At 40.4% G+C, this 15,774-nt stretch overlaps 1 protein-coding gene across 1 annotated transcript in view; it reads left to right on the top strand.

Moving 5' to 3' along the window:
• EFNA5 (ephrin-A5) overlaps window positions 1–10,679 on the top strand; it is a 303,193-nt gene extending 292,514 nt beyond the window's left edge. The window contains exons 4-5 of the mRNA XM_011949313.1: window positions 323–403; window positions 6,215–10,679. Coding sequence (XP_011804703.1) covers window positions 323–403; window positions 6,215–6,336 — 203 coding nt within the window. The 3' untranslated portion in view covers window positions 6,337–10,679. The remainder of the gene's footprint in view (window positions 1–322; window positions 404–6,214) is intronic.
• Window positions 10,680–15,774: the final 5,095 nt, after the last annotated feature.

The raw sequence follows: 15,774 nt of genomic DNA, 5'->3' as shown, positions 1-15,774 counted from the left end.
AGCGGTAAAACTTTTTTTACTGTTAAATCTTGTGTGGTATCTGTTTTGTATATCAACATTCATATTTTAGTTTTCATCATATTTTTTCTCATTCTTCATAATGCTTTTACTTAAGTACACAGCAGTTGCTAACTTGTTGTTTCTTAGACTGTTGTACATGCAGAGCAAATGGGAACAATATTGGCATTTAGAACATGCCATTGATTGCAAAACAATCTTTACATAAAAAAAGAAAAAAAGGAGAGAAAGAAAAAAGAAAGAAATGGGAGTTTAAGGGTGTCTTCACTAACATATTTGGCTGTTATCTCTATTTTTGTTATAGATAGCTGTATGAAAACTATAGGTGTTCATGATCGTGTTTTCGATGTTAACGACAAAGTAGAAAATTCATTAGAACCAGCAGGTTAGTATGCTTAGAGAATCTCTTTTAACAAATGCATCTATTTCTCTGGTGCTTCAGTATTTTTTTCCTTTCTTCCTCTCTGCATGTTTGCATGATATAGTTGTTGTTCTGCTTTTGCTCATTGCTAGCGATGCTAATATGACTTATATTCTACCTCATTCCTCCAGTATCTTTGTGTAATGCATGTTAGATAAAATAAAACTTTTCTTTTTGGAATGGGTTTGAGCTAATGCAGTATCCTAACATAGAAGCCCCATCAGAATGCTATAATCTCACTGCCTTTTACCATATCCTCAGAGCATTCTGGTGAATCACTGTGAATAGTAAAGGTTCTGTTTTCATATAAGACACAAAACATTTCTATTGTATATGTTCATAAAATTTATTTTTTATGTCCAAATCTACAGATAAAAGTAATAAGACTATTGCACAAAATAGAAACTAATTCAACATACTTAGTTTTCTCTAGAGATTTACATGCATCATTGAACTGACCTAAGGAACTTTATTTTATTTAAATATTATTTCAACTATCGTCAATAGTAATTGGTCTAGAGAAGTATAATCACATTGCCACCACAAATTCACACATCTCTTGCTGCCACAAATGTACCAGTAGCCTGTTGAGCCAAATGTGATCCTTGATTACCGAGGCAAAATAAGTTTTAAGGATAAATAAAATTTTTCTACTATTGACTTCCACACTCCTAACGTTTCCCATAACTAAAGAAAAATAAAACCCACCAAAGCACTCATTGAGGCATTTAGTCTGTCACATACTATGGATAATGAGAACATGTAAACTATTCATTTGGTTATCAATTCAGTCTGGCCATTTAATAAAACTAGATTAACTGGGAGGAGTGGTCGCCCTCTGCCAATTGCTTGTGGAGGAGTGTGCCTGGAGGCGCTGTGTGTTCCCTTCCTCTGTGGTGTCCTCTTCTCCCCTACCTGCTCCAGATCTTCACTGGTTTCCTTACCCATCTCCCTTGATCATCTCAAAGCTTAAGGGAAATAAAATTTTTTCCTCTTCATGGAGAGATTTGAGCCCCCTTATGTAAATAGAGGTTTTTTTTTTTTTTTTTTTTTGTCTTTTTGTAGTAGAATTTCTCTTCCTTATGGTCCTAGAAACTAACGGGCATTGAGGTCCACTTTTTCCTCCAATGTTGTAACCAGGACTGCACAGTCAATGAGCCTTAGGGAAACTTACCCTGAGTAAATGCTGTGCCTCAGGACATACAATAGCTTTCCCGTTATAACTGACAGAAAGAGTTAGAGTTTTTTCCCTGAAGCATTCTTGTTTTTCTAAGTCAGGCATCTCACCCAGAGTGCAAATGAGAGGTGTGTACAATGAGTTCTCCGAGGTCTTAGTGGCTCCCCAGGGATCAGTTAGCTGCTGTAGAAAGTTTTAAGGAATGAATGCTGATATGAAGACATTTTAATTGTGTCCTGGAAATCTGGAGCCATGACTTTGGCTTCTTAAGGTACCAGAGTCCTCACAAGCTTAGGGACTTGGGCCATCAGAGGATCTACAAGTTACTCAGTATCTCCCTCAACAACCCCAGAGTCTACACTCTTCCTTCTGTGACTGAGGAGACTCACCCGTGCCACATTGCTGATTAGATAGATCCAGCTTTAATACTCAGATCTTCTGACTCCTATTCCAATATTAGTATCAAAGTAGTGGTCTTTTACCATTGCTAGAGGTATGTTCATAAAGAGGACTTAAGTCTCTTGGCTTTGTTAAGAAGCCACAAGAAGAATGAGCAGCATGTTCTAAACAAAAATTACCCAGGATTATGATCTATTGATACACATTGTACATAATGTAGGCATATCTTTCCCATGGTTTTTTTTTTTCTAGGGAATCTCCACTGCCTGTCTACAGCATAGAAGGCTGCTTAGATACCTAACAGATTGCATATTTTTCTCTGGTAATGAAGAGGCACATGGAGGACCATCCTGCCATTAGGAAAATTACCTTTGAATTCCACTAATGATACAATGCAAGATATTAAGATGCCTTCATGCATGAACATATGTCACTGTCTTTGGGGAAACAACGTTTTTTTTTTTCACTGAACATTTAAAATGCACAATGGCCCCAAACTGATGGACATATAACTGCTGGAAGTTTGCAAAAGTTTGGCAGAATGTAGTTCAGTGTGTGCATACGTGCGCTGGGGAGTAGAGCGTAGGTGTACATGCAGGAAAAGCTCCTTGAGTCAGTCAGAGCTATGTTTTAAGGGCTTGCTGGTGAGCATCTTCACTAACAAAGTGAGACAAGGTTGAGCCACAATTCCTGACGATAAGAAAACAATAAGGAGTGAGGCACTGTGCCTCACACCTATAATCCCAGCAATTTGAGAGGCTGAGATGGGTGGATTGCTTGAGGCTAAGAATTTGAGGCCAACCTGGACAACACTGTGAGACCTTGTCTTTCCAAAAAAAAAAAGAAGTGGTGTGTGTGCCTGTAGTCTCAGCTACTTGGGAGACTGAGGTGGGAGGACTGCTTAAGCCCAGGAGTTTGAGGCTACAGTGAGCTATGATCATGCCACTGTACTCCATCCTGGGTGACAGAGCAAGATTCTGTCTCTAAGAAGAGAGAGGAAGTCTCGTCAGATTTGCAATTCTTCCCCACTGTGTCAAACCGCTGAATGAAAGAGTATTTGCCTTCCCCCAGCTCCGAGTGTAGACCCAGTCTTTATGAACCCAGCAAGTCTGAAAGGATTCCACTGCATGATCTCAGCGATGTGTACTAATTCACCTGTCTTTGGAATGTATTTGTCTTTTTTGTTTGCTTGCACACTCTGCCTGCCAGTTTCCTATCATCAGGGACGCAGGATGATCTCAGGGCAGACATATGCCACATAACATGCTCCAAAATATCGCTAGTGTTGTCTCCATTAACCATTGAAACCCCCATGTTGTGGAATCCTGTAGCTAGGAGGCAAAACTTGATTTAGCTTCTGAAGAGGAACATTTTCTTCTTCCAAGCCCGTGTTACAAGTGTTAGAAATTCTCTCATATTTAGGTGTAGTTTTCATTGGGATAGATTGTGCCTATGAATTCCTCCTTAGAATTCTGAAATTGCTCAGATTTGCCCAAATGACAGCCAGTTTCTCATTTCACTTTTGGGGGCTGTAGAATTTCCCAACACTGGGAACCTGTTTTAATCAAAGGATGCTTTGTGGAATCCCGAATGAGGAACAGCATGTTGCAGGAAGAAGAGAAGGATCCTGATGCCTTAATGGGACTGACTTTCCTTTTGTGGGGCAGGAAGATATATATTCGTTGGGTGCTTATAAAAGGTTAATTCCAAAGATTGTGTGTGATTAAAGGACTGAAAAGCCCACTTAGCCTCATACTTCACTTAGGTGAAAAACAAAAGCCTTTCTCTCCATTACCCTGTAAGACCTATTCCCTGTGTCTTGTGCTGAGTGGACCTGGAATAATGGATAGCCCTCACTGTGTACCTAGAAGGGACTAGGGTGGTGATGAAGGGGTTCACACCGAAGATCTAAGTGCTAGCTGGGTACCTTTAACAGTACACTTGTAAACTATACAAGGAGAAGGATTGGGTAATATTCTAGTAAAAATAAGATAGAGAGGAATCCAATGGCTGATGCAATTCCAGGTATTTAAATATGTGATATTGTGAAATGAACTCTGGAATCCTCAGGGTTTGTGGTTATTTCACAATTAAGCCTGAAGTGCTCCATTGTTTTGATTGACAACATATTGGTGCTCTTAAGAAAGTGATTTGGATTTTAATTTCAGGGCTATTAAGGGCCTTTACTTCTACTTCCTGTTAACTACAGATTTAATTAATACACTTGCAAGGCTGAAAAAGAGCGGAGAGTAGAGGAGAGTCTGAAGGTATTTGGCCACATCGAGGAGGACTTTATATATATTTTTTCTGTATCCATTTATCTTCCCATCTTGCTTCCTAACCTTTTCTAGTCTCCTAGGCTAAAATCACTTCATGTAGATTCGCTAAGGTCCAGGAAAGGGGAGCAAATTTGACAAGGAGATGCAACAGCTTTTATTTGAGGGGAGGCTAAAATGATAAGAGCACTCCAGGGCAGGAGACTCAACACTGAGAAGACATTTCTCATTGGGAATGGATGTGATGGGCAGAAAAGAAACATCCCAAACGAGCACATCTGAAGCAGAAGTCAGCCTGTGAACCTGAAAAGTGGTTACTTTAGGACAAATGTTAGGGAGTGTGATTCTACCCAGTGAACTAAAAGCACCCTTATTGTGACACGTGTGGTAGGAAAATATAAATGAGTTTAAAATAACGGTTAGTTAACCCATTAAGGGGTTTGAGGTGGCCCCATCCGGGGTATTTAGGGATTATCCTTTGAGGTCAATATAATTGTAAACAACCACTAGAGCCTTGTTACCATTCTCTCTGACCCTTGAGCAATTCCCAGATGGCAACTGCTGAACACCTACAGGAAGTTACCCTGATGCTGAGATAAAATTTGCACAGGGACTCACTATTGGCCCCCAAAATGTGTTATTCAGAGATCCTTAGTCTAAAAGCACAAGTGGCCAGGTATGGTGACTCCTGTCTATAATCCCAATCCTTTGAGAGGCCAAGAGAGGAGGTTGGTTGAGGCTAAGAGTTTGAGACCAGCCTGGGAAGCAAAGCAAAACCCTGTCTCTCTAAAAATTTTTTAAATGAGCCAGGCATGGTGGTTCACACCTGGAGTCCCAGCTACTCGGGAGGTTGAGGCAGGAGGATTGCTTGAGCCCGGGAGGTCAAGACTATAGTGAGCTGTGATTGGGCCACTGCACTCCAGTCTGAGCAACAGAGCAAGACCTTACCTCTCAAAAACATTGATTAATTTAGTTTAATTAACAGTAAAGAAAAGCATAAGTTAGACCAGGTGGAAAGAACAAGACAGGCAGCCCTGGAGCAGAGCATGGCTCCTAGGCAAGCCTCCAACCTCTCTTTGGTACTAATTGCTGCAGAGTTCCCATTTTGAAGTTAAGCCTGTTAATCATGCAGATCAGGAAGGCTATCCAAAGTCAGAGGCAGCCTCATAGAACACTTTATAGCTAAATAAAAGAAGCTTAACTCACTTAATCCATTTTATTTAGAGGAAAATTTGCATCCACGCTGATAATTTATGTGCCAAGCTTCAACCCGATAAAAATAGTCAAGTTCAAGTAATTTAATCTTAGAAATACAGGGTTTGTAATAGAAATAGCACCGTAATTGACACCTAATTGTAGGCAAACTAGTGGGCATAGATTTATTGAAGTTTACTAGGCATGATGTATAGTTGATCCAAAATGCTGTTGTTTTGGCATTTAGTTTTTCATGTTTGAAAATTCGTCTAGGCATCCAACAACCAGGCAATCAACACTAATTCTATGAAACAGCTAAAAGAAGGGAAATGGGCAGTGCATTCTGCCCCACCCCCACCAACATGTCAGTTGCCTGCTTGTGACATCTTAGGTTTCAAAGGTACATTCAGATATCTGAAATTTGTGCAAGGCATATCTGACTGCTGGCTAACCAAAGCAGCTCACGTGCCAAAGGTTACAGTGTATGCATAATTTTTCCCTTCAGTTTTTAAGGAAAGTGTTAATATTGCTGAGAAAGTCCAATTTTCTTTGCTGCTTCTTTGTTTGCTGTAAATAATGAGTGATTATGCAGACATGAAAGTCAATGGTGGCACAAGGTTCATTACCCTACTTTGCAGAGGGTGGCGAGGTCTGTTAACAGCAGGCTGCTGCAAGAGAGTTATTAAGGATGTGAAATCTCATTGGAATGTGTGCTTTCTATTTGAACAGATGACACCGTACATGAGTCAGCCGAGCCATCCCGCGGCGAGAACGCGGCACAAACACCAAGGATACCCAGCCGCCTTTTGGCAATCCTACTGTTCCTCCTGGCGATGCTTTTGACATTATAGCACAGTCTCCTCCCGTCACTTGTCACAGAAAACATCAGGGTCTTGGAACACCAGAGATCCACCTAACTGCTCATCCTAAGAAGGGACTTGTTATTGGGTTTTGGCAGATGTCAGATTTTTGTTTTCTTTCTTTCAGCCTGAATTATAAGCAACAACTTGGGGCTGGGGGACTAAACTTGTTCCTGCCTCCCTCACCCCACCCCACCCCCAGCCCTGGCCCCTGACTTCTCTCGCCCCTCCCAAATTAAATGGACTCCAGATGAAAATGCCAAATTGTCATAGTGACACCAGTGGTTCGTCAGCTCCTGTGCATTCTCCTCTAAGAACTCACCTCCGTTAGCGCACTGTGTCAGCGGTCTATGGACAAGGAAGAGTAGTGGCAGATGCAGCCAGTGCTGGCTAGGCCCGGGAGGGTTTTGCTCTCCTATACAATATTTATGCCTTCTCATTCAGAACTGTAAGATGATCGCGCAGGGCATCATGTCACCATGTCAGGTCCAGAGGGGAGGTATTAAGAATAGATATAAGATTACACCATTTCCTATAGGAGTGTATAAATGAACAGGCTTCTAAAAGGTTGAGACACTGGGTTTTTTTTTTTTTAATATGACTGTCTTAAAGCATTCTTGACAGCAAAACTTGTGCTCTCTAAAAGAAGCCTTTTTTTTTTTTCTAGGAGGCAGGTTGGGTGTGGAATGCTAATACAGAGCAGGTGTGAAAACAGAGAAAACTACAGGTTTGTGGGGGGGGTGTATGTGTGAGTGCCTCTAATTTTTTCGGTGACTGGGCAGTGCACACCAGATATTTTTTCTTTGAATACAGATCACCATGGTGCTACAACTTTTTTTTTTTTTTTTAAGAAACTCAAAGAGGCATTTTTATGAATAAAGTGACCTTCCCCAAGGCTGACAAGCCAGGGTCGATGAGTGCATAGTGGAATAGCTTTGGATGCTCCTCTGGGGGATGACGTATACCAAGGAGAGGACCGCAGTGGCCAGAGGAGACATGATTTGGCTTTGCTGGAGCGCCAGTGTGCTGTGGCCTTTCCCCGCCTCCCACCCTAGTACCCACGTTTTGCTCCACACTCCATGACCGCAGGGGCTCGGACACAAACCCCTGTCACCAGGAGAGTCAGTCAGCTCGACTTGGGAGGGCTAAAGGGAAATTTGGAAATAAAATTCCAAAGTTTGGAGTAAAAAAATTCAAGTGTTGATTTTATATTCTTTCCCTTTCTGGCACAGCCTAAAGCATAGGGGGAACATGTGTTTATCTGTGGGAGATAAACAAGATGGAGTCCCAAAGACTTTAACAAAATATTTTTTTAAAAATCCACTAGAATAGAAAATACATTATTTAGATATACTTTATGCTGAGAGTGAGTATATATGCTTGTCCTATTTAAACTTGTGAGAAAAAGTGGTATCCCTTGATACATTTAGAAATATGTATCTTGTTTCATTGTGGGGGTGGGGCAGAAGGAGAATAAATGCAGGATGACCCTGTTGAAGGAATCTTAGCATGGCCAACAGGGGACATTTCCAGTCAATTACCGGGAAATGCAAGTCTTGGGGTTTCTACTGGTGGTGGGGCTGTCATGAACTTTAAAATCCAAAGCCTAGACAGGGAAAAGTGTTAGACCAATGGAAAAGCAATCCAACCTTTTTTTTTTTTTGCTATTGCACGACATGTCAACAGAAACCATGCCTTTCAAAGTAAGAAATGTGATGATCATGTAAAATGTGAAAAATTGAAAGCGTTCCAGCAAAATAAGAATTTTTTATATCTTTGTTTTTTAAGATGTATATGTAAAAAAAAAAAAAAAGAGAAGGTCACGTTATGGACAGACTTCGTGAATGGGAATTTGCTTAGAATTGTGAGTAGTTCTGAATTAGAAAAGTATGTGAATGAAAGGCAGCTGTAAACGTATTGCACCCTGGAGAGTTGTACACATGTTGAAATGTAATCTGGGCTTACCTGATCCATTTGGAGTGGATGTCACTGCCGAATCTGTTCTCACATGGCACCATGTGCGTGGGGTTGCCAGCCTCACAGATACAATCAATCCTATTCCCCCCGACATCAGGAACTCCTCTGGAGTGGCAGAGTCTTATCACAGAAGGCAGCCACCATTTCACCGAAACAAAAGTTCATGACATTCAATTCCTTTTTCCTTTAACTATTTATATACTCAGTACTCTCAGTAATATCCAGAAATACTTTTTTTTTTTAATTGATAGTTACAGGCTTGTTGGTCCAGTGGGATTTGGGTAGGGGAGAAAGATACCTTCTAAATGGGTCAATACAACCAAAATAATACTGCATGTTCTCTAACCACAAGGAAATCAAATGATCCTGTAATGATTCCAGTTAGTCATAACTACGTTAGCAGTGCTAAATTCATTTTAGAAATGGTGACTTCTGTGGTTTTCCTAGCATTTGTCTCTAACAAATGGTGAAATAATTACTCATGGCCCTCTCTGCCATTGTCTTTCATTTTTTCACAGTGAAATTCGACCCCTTTATTTCACCATTCTGCCACTGCAAATTAAGTATAAAGAGAATAGCAAGACTATCCACACCAGTAGACAGTATGCTTCTCTACTTATAAGTGATGTAGTCATAGCTAATGCACTTGCCATGGAGTTTTCAAGATGATTGGTGTCAGACAGTTTTCATTTTGTTTAAAAAGTGTTGGTGGCCTTTTGTGGTGTTGTTACAATCCTCTGGGGGCTTAGGAGGATGTTGATGCAACTTTGTAGATGCTTTTAATTTCAAAAACAACTCAAAAGTCCGAAGGGCAGTCCTAGCTGCCACTCAGCCCCAGTTAGTCAAACCCCAGTGACCTTTGCCCCTGGTTGCCAAGGGCTTTGCAACATGAAGCAGGGAAATAAGGATCTGTCTGTTTAGTGGATACCGTGTATCCTTTAATAGACCAGGTAACAGTTCGTGTTAGTTTAGACTATTGTTTTGTACTGTACTTTCTTGGGTGGCAGAGGAAAGAAAAGTAAAACATTAAAAAAAAAAAAAAAAAAACTGCGTTCTTTAAATTCTGTATTATTAGCAACCTCTGTTGTATATAGTGTTTGATAATAAAGTATTAATTTGATTCTTATGTCTTTTGTAAGTGAGAACAATAGACTTTCTGGATACAAAACATGCATTGAGGCTTTGAAACATCCAATGTGTACCGTGGCTGAAAACAAGAGTCACAAGTGGCCGAGACACTGCTCCATACAGGACTCAGGTGTGGTCATTGCCCACCCAATCTTATGACTCCATCATCTTGGGACCTGGAACAACATGACTTTTTTGATCAATATTTTGTCCTCAGTGTTTTCGAGGTCTGATGTTGGAGCCCTGTGGCCCACCCTCCCTTCTCCACCAGCATGTTGGTTTGAAAAGGATAGGGAATTTAGAAACGGTTCTGTACTTTGGTTTGATTTGGTTTTCTGTTTGTGATTGTTTTCATGGACTGTTTTATTTTTTCCCAGGAAGAGTCTTTATCAATATCATGTGCGGCTCGCTCATGGAAATGGTTGCAAACCAATCAGTGTAGGAAGGTTCAATGGGGCTGTTTCCCTCTCCGTGTCGTTGTGAAAGGAAGAGTCACACAGTACCTGTGGATTTTCAGGGACTCTGTTTTTCTCCGGTGCCTTAGCAACGGCAGCAGCCATTTGTATTAGTTTCAAATAATTAGAAAAACAGTTTTCAACTCCTCCTTTCCATTCATTGCTCTCAGAGTTGTGGTCACTGACTTTTCTTTTGAAAACCACCTCCACCAACACCCCCGTTTGCCTACACCGCCCCCCTTTTACTTTATATGTTTATTTTATTTTTTTGTCTCTTGCCTTCCTCCCACATTTTATTTCCCTTCAGAGCCGTGAATGGTCAGGTCTGTGTCTGGTTTGGCATCACTGAGTTTTTCCCATGCATTGGCCCCAGGGCTGCTAGGATGTGAGACAAATCTCCCTACAATGGGCTTGCTCCCATTGTCTGTACAGTTTAATAGATGCTGGCATGTCGGAGGTTACCCATGAGTCAAAATCCGCTTTCCATGCTTACTCTTGACACCCCATTGAAGCCACTCATTGTGTGTGCGTCTGGGTGTGAAGTCCAGCTCCGTGTGGTCCTGTGCTTGTACTGCCCTGCTTTGCAGTTCCTTTGCACTTACTCATCGAGTGCTGTTTTGAAATGCTGACATTATATAAACGTTAAAGAAAATGTAAAAAAAAAAAAAAAAATACCCACACACAAACAAACCCATACGATCTGTATTTGTATATACACGTGTCCGTACAAGTATACCTAAATAAAAATTAAAGATTTTCATCATTTTAATTGGATCCCTCCTTCTACTTCTTTGTTCCTTGAATGACGCCTTTATTTCAGGGGCTACTTGTACTCTGCTGATTTTTCAAAATCTTTGTGGACAGAAAAGATAATACAACATGCACAAGAGAAGGCCTGGGAAGCTCAAAGAATGCAGAGTTAGAAATGGCCAAGTATCTGGGCGCATTCCAGTTATTCTGATGAGAGAATAGTGAGATTTCAGCCTAGTCTCTGTATTTGAGCCTTAAAATAGGCACTATGACAAGCCCTGCATCCTAAAACGACTGTTAAATACAACAGGAGCTAAATACAAATTATATTCTGTTACTTTGCACGTAGTTTTTTCACCCCGTCAAGAAAAAGACCAAATAAGCATTTTCCCAGCGAATACTGGAAGAAGGAAAGAAACAATAACAGTAATAATAATCACTTCAGTACTGCCCAAAGCCCCAATTCTCACAATCAAGGAAGAATTAACTTACTACCGTGTGACCTTAGGCAAGTCACACAATATCTTTGGGACTCAGTTTCCTTATCTGTAAATAACAAATTGTATAAGAGATTTGTTTGATTTTCTCAATTCTACCCTTTTGGGGCACTGCAAAGCCCATTTTACATCTATGTGATGTGAGTGTTTTTGTCTTTGATGATGACATTGCTATAAGCACAATTTGACAGTTTCATCTGTAGAAGAAAAAAGCATCAAATATCTGACATAATAGACACCTAATGCATTTCAAGACTTGGCTTTAATTACCCCATGTTAACATTAAACTCATTGAAAGCTTTTTATTATACTTAATTATTTGGCAGGGCACTAAACACTAATTATAACTTACTGTAACCTTTTTTTGTTAATGAAGAATGACAGCTTTATAGAATGAGAAACAACTCACGTTAAAAAATATGTACTGGACTACTTATATGACATTTTCAAACCAGAACAGCATTACGTTATCATTATCATCTTCACCATCATCATCAAAAGCATTTAAGTGATCATGACATTGTGCTCAGTGCTGTGCAAAATAATGTTTACAGTCTGTACTTCCAAAGCTTGCAACATAAGGCAGACATTACGTGTAAGCATGACATGATAGTGATTTGTAGAGAAGAAATAAAATTGAAGCATTTATATTATACATCTAATAGGAGAGGTAAATACTTTTTTTAAAAAACCGTGAATGGGAAAAAGTTTGGGATTATAGATTAGTAAAATTGAGTCAAAAGAAATTACATTTAAAATAGTCAAGATGGGGTTAGGAACTTCTTAGAAAATAGAGCACTCGAGTTAAAAGCATTGTAGGCTTTAAGAGAGTGGAGAAATGCATGGCGTAAATTTTCCTGTTAGCCACAGAGGCTACTGTAAAAATGTGAAAACCCATAGCACCATCTGAATGTCACTGAAGCAAATTATGGGTGTGTTGGTCCAGAGAAATCACGCATGTCTTCCCCTAAGGAAGTAGGGGAAGTGAGGAGTAGATGACAATTTCAGATTCTGCTTTATAGAATAATCAGGTAGCTGCTCCTGAAACTGAGACTGTATCCACACCTAATTGTGAGATGTCTAGAACCTCATCGAGCGGGAAGGCTGGACACACACCCACACACAGATGAGGGAAATGGGATAAAATCCAGAAGATGCAAACTGTTGCACACTCTAATGGAAAGCTGACTGGACCAGAGATGGGACAATGAGCAGGGCTGCACGAACACGCCTAGTCTGGTAACAAAGCATTTGGAATGCTCAAGTAATCTAAGGTGTTACATAAAAAGAATCACAGGGAAAATGTTGGAATCTAGATGTCCATTCAGGTACATAAAACACACATGTATGTACCTGAATGTCTTATAGGAATGTGTATAATCTAGGTGTCATTTTAAAAGTTCAGTATAATCCTGATGAATTGCTCACTGACCATTCCAACAGTTTCTTGAGAATTGTTTGCAAAACCATTTCTTAGAGATTGTTTGCAAAGATTAGTTTTGTATTCTGCTGATAACTATCCTTCAGGAAAGCAGTGGCAAAAAATGCTATGAAAAGCATTAAGATTTTTGCACATTCCCTTTGGAAAACAAGTATTTCTGAAAATCATTAGAAATAATTAATCTGGCCAATATTCTCCATCAGTTTTTATTTTGATACATTGTGCTATATTAAGTCATTCAGTGGTTAAATACATATGAGGGTCTATTTTTAAAATGGAGTTGTAACTGCTGGACTCTGTGAGCAGTGCATTTGTATCAATTGCACGTCTTTGTTTGATACAGATGATAAATGCATAAGATTAAAAAAAAAAAAAAAGGAAATTGTATTGCCCAAGGAATTAGTCAAGGGCTTCACCAAGGGTTCATTTGGTTTGAGGGAGGTCATTAGCCAAGCCACTCTTTAAACAAATAGTATCTAATTAAAAACAGTGGGCTTGCTGAGAAATACAGCTTCCAGGTAAGTTCCCTTTCCCCCTCCTCCTTTCCAAACAGAATGCAGTTTCTAAGCCCTTTTATACAGAGTTTCTGGAGCCACTCCTAGCACTAGAGAAAGAAAAAGGAGTAAAGGCCTCATGTTCAGCATATTCCAACATAATGACCCTTTCAACAATTTTCTTCAGAGATTGTCACACTCCCTTCCCAAGAGCCTCAGTACATGCTGAGAGTAAAACATGATTTCACTACTTTTCATTAAAAATGGCCCCGTCTTTCTCTCTAAGTGTCCCATGAGTTCTGTCATCTCACTCCCAGGATGGCATTAGTTGGTGTTCATGCTGATGGCAGGTCAACAAGGCAGTGCTACCCACTTTAAATAAAAATAAGTTTCAGTTCCTCTTCTTGTCATCTGCTTTTCTGATCCAGGGTTTAATTCCTAAACATGTAGTTTTCTGTAATATTAATGAGAAAACCCTTTCTAGCTCCATAACCCTCATCATGACAGCCCTGGGAAGAAGAGGCCAGCACCAGGGCTACGGTAGGAACCTGGGAGGCCCCGACTGTTTAGGGTAGACGTACCTCGCTGAGGCTGTCAGTCTTTGTTAATTCAGAAGAATTCAATCTAGTGGGTGGCTCTCCAAGTCAATAACGCGCTTTAAAATACCCTGGATTTTAGTCATGATTATTCAAGCAAGAACTTTATGTCACTTGGTAACACACGGATGCTTGTCAATCTTGACAAGAAAACAAAGGGAGGGACAAAAAAAAGTCTTGAAGAGAGATTACAATGGGAAAATAGAACAAAATATTTTTGCATGCTGTTTTCTTACAAGTCTTCCTCCTTCTGTGCATAGTCAAACTTAATCTGTAAAAATTAGGAAGCCAGGTGCTCCCTCAGACCACACATACGATTTGAAATGCAGGTAGCCAAAGCCATTTTCTTTCCTTCACACCCATGAAACAAGACACTAAAATAAGAGAAAGAACATGTTTCCTCCCACATACATCCTAAAAGGCACATTTTATCACCACCCTGGTATCCTCTCCATTTTGTGTTCAGAGCTTGTTCTTCTGGACCAAAAAATAACCAAACTGAAACAAAACAACCCCCGCTCCGCACCATGATTTGTGTAGCAGAGAGTATGGAACGAGTAACTCCTCTGAAATGTGTGCTCGGCTTTACTAAATCTGAACACATTTTCTTCAGTAGACAGAACAAGACGATCTGTGTCTTTTTTATTTTTTTCTTAAAGACAGTGTGCCAGCCAGAAAGCTGACTCCATTTATTTCTCCTGCAGGGAGCCAGCATGTTCCTTCTCTTGGAAGACGCAGGTACTTAAAATAGTAATAGGCTTTGTGGTTTATCAAGAGTATTTCATCCCAAGATCTTACAGGCATAAAGAATAAAACATAAACTAATGGCTCTTTCCAACAAGCTTGGGAAGAATTAACTGGAAAGGAAGATTGTCATCATTTTTTCCTGGAGAAACAGGGAGAAAAAAGCAACTTAACTCAGGTAGCCCAGGGAAAGAGCGAGAGTCAAGTTGATCCAGGATTTGAACAGAGGCCCCTGGTTTGTTACTTTTATTTCCTAAGAAGTTAAGAGCTCCAGCTGAAGGAAAAACAAATGACGTGTTATCCCTTTAGGAAGTTTCAAATGCAACGTAATTGGGAGAGGGGCACTAGGCAACTTCCAAATGTTTCTTGTGAATCTTGTGGCTTTATCATAAAAGTGAACTTTTCAAATGTAACAGTCTTCTATAATTTCCTAAGGTGTCTTCCTCCTTCTGTGCATAGTCAAACTTAATCTGTAAAAATTAGGAAGAATTGAACAGTAATTCGTATTGTTACCTTTTTTTTTTTTTTTTTTTTGAGACAGAGTCTCACTCTGTCACCAAGGCTGGAATGCAGTGGCACTGTGTCAGCTAACTGCAACCTCCGTCTCCTGGGTTCAAGCAATTCTCCTGCCTCAGGCTCCCAAGTAGCTGGGATTACAGGCGCCTGCCACCGCGCCTGGGTAGTTTTTATATTTTTGGTAGAGATGGGGTTTCCCCATGTGGGCCAGGCTGGCCTCGAACTCCTGACCTCAGGCAATCCACCCGCCTTGGCCTCCCAAAGTGCTGGGATTACAGGCGTGAGACACCACACCCGGGCATACTGTTACTTTTTAAGAGCAGTTTCTCCTGCTTCGCATACATACAGTCACACACTTTTTAGTATTTTCTCTAATTTGATGAATCCACAGCCTTTTTCCCTTGGCATTGTCTGTGCTAAGCAGTGTGGTATTTGAAAGGACACTGAGGGTCACTTTAGGCACATTTAAACACCAGTGTGATAATACTCGAAGCCATAGGGCAAAAGTGTGGTGGTTAAAAGAAATCACACCAGGGGTGGCCAGCCGGGTACTGTGGTATTCACATATCTGACCACACTGAGAATTTCCCAGAGCCCCAGCAGGAAACAGAAAACCATCTACTCTGGCAGGGAACATCACTTGGCATTTTAGATCCTCGGTGTTTTCTCCTTGACTCAGCTGACTTTCGCACCTACAGGATTCTCCAATATTCGGAGGCAGGGCAGTCATCATTGTGCCAATATTTGAGCCCCAAACTTTCTTAATGGGTCTAGCTGGTTAAATGTGAGAGTGTGCAGACTCTGAGCAGGAGAACTAGGATATACCCCCAT

Source organism: Colobus angolensis, unplaced genomic scaffold (genome assembly GCF_000951035.1).
Source record: "Colobus angolensis palliatus isolate OR3802 unplaced genomic scaffold, Cang.pa_1.0 Scaffold298, whole genome shotgun sequence".
Lineage (NCBI taxonomy): Eukaryota > Metazoa > Chordata > Mammalia > Primates > Cercopithecidae > Colobus > Colobus angolensis.
Note: the sequence above shows the minus strand (reverse complement) of the source record. Positions and strands in the feature narration are given on the sequence as shown.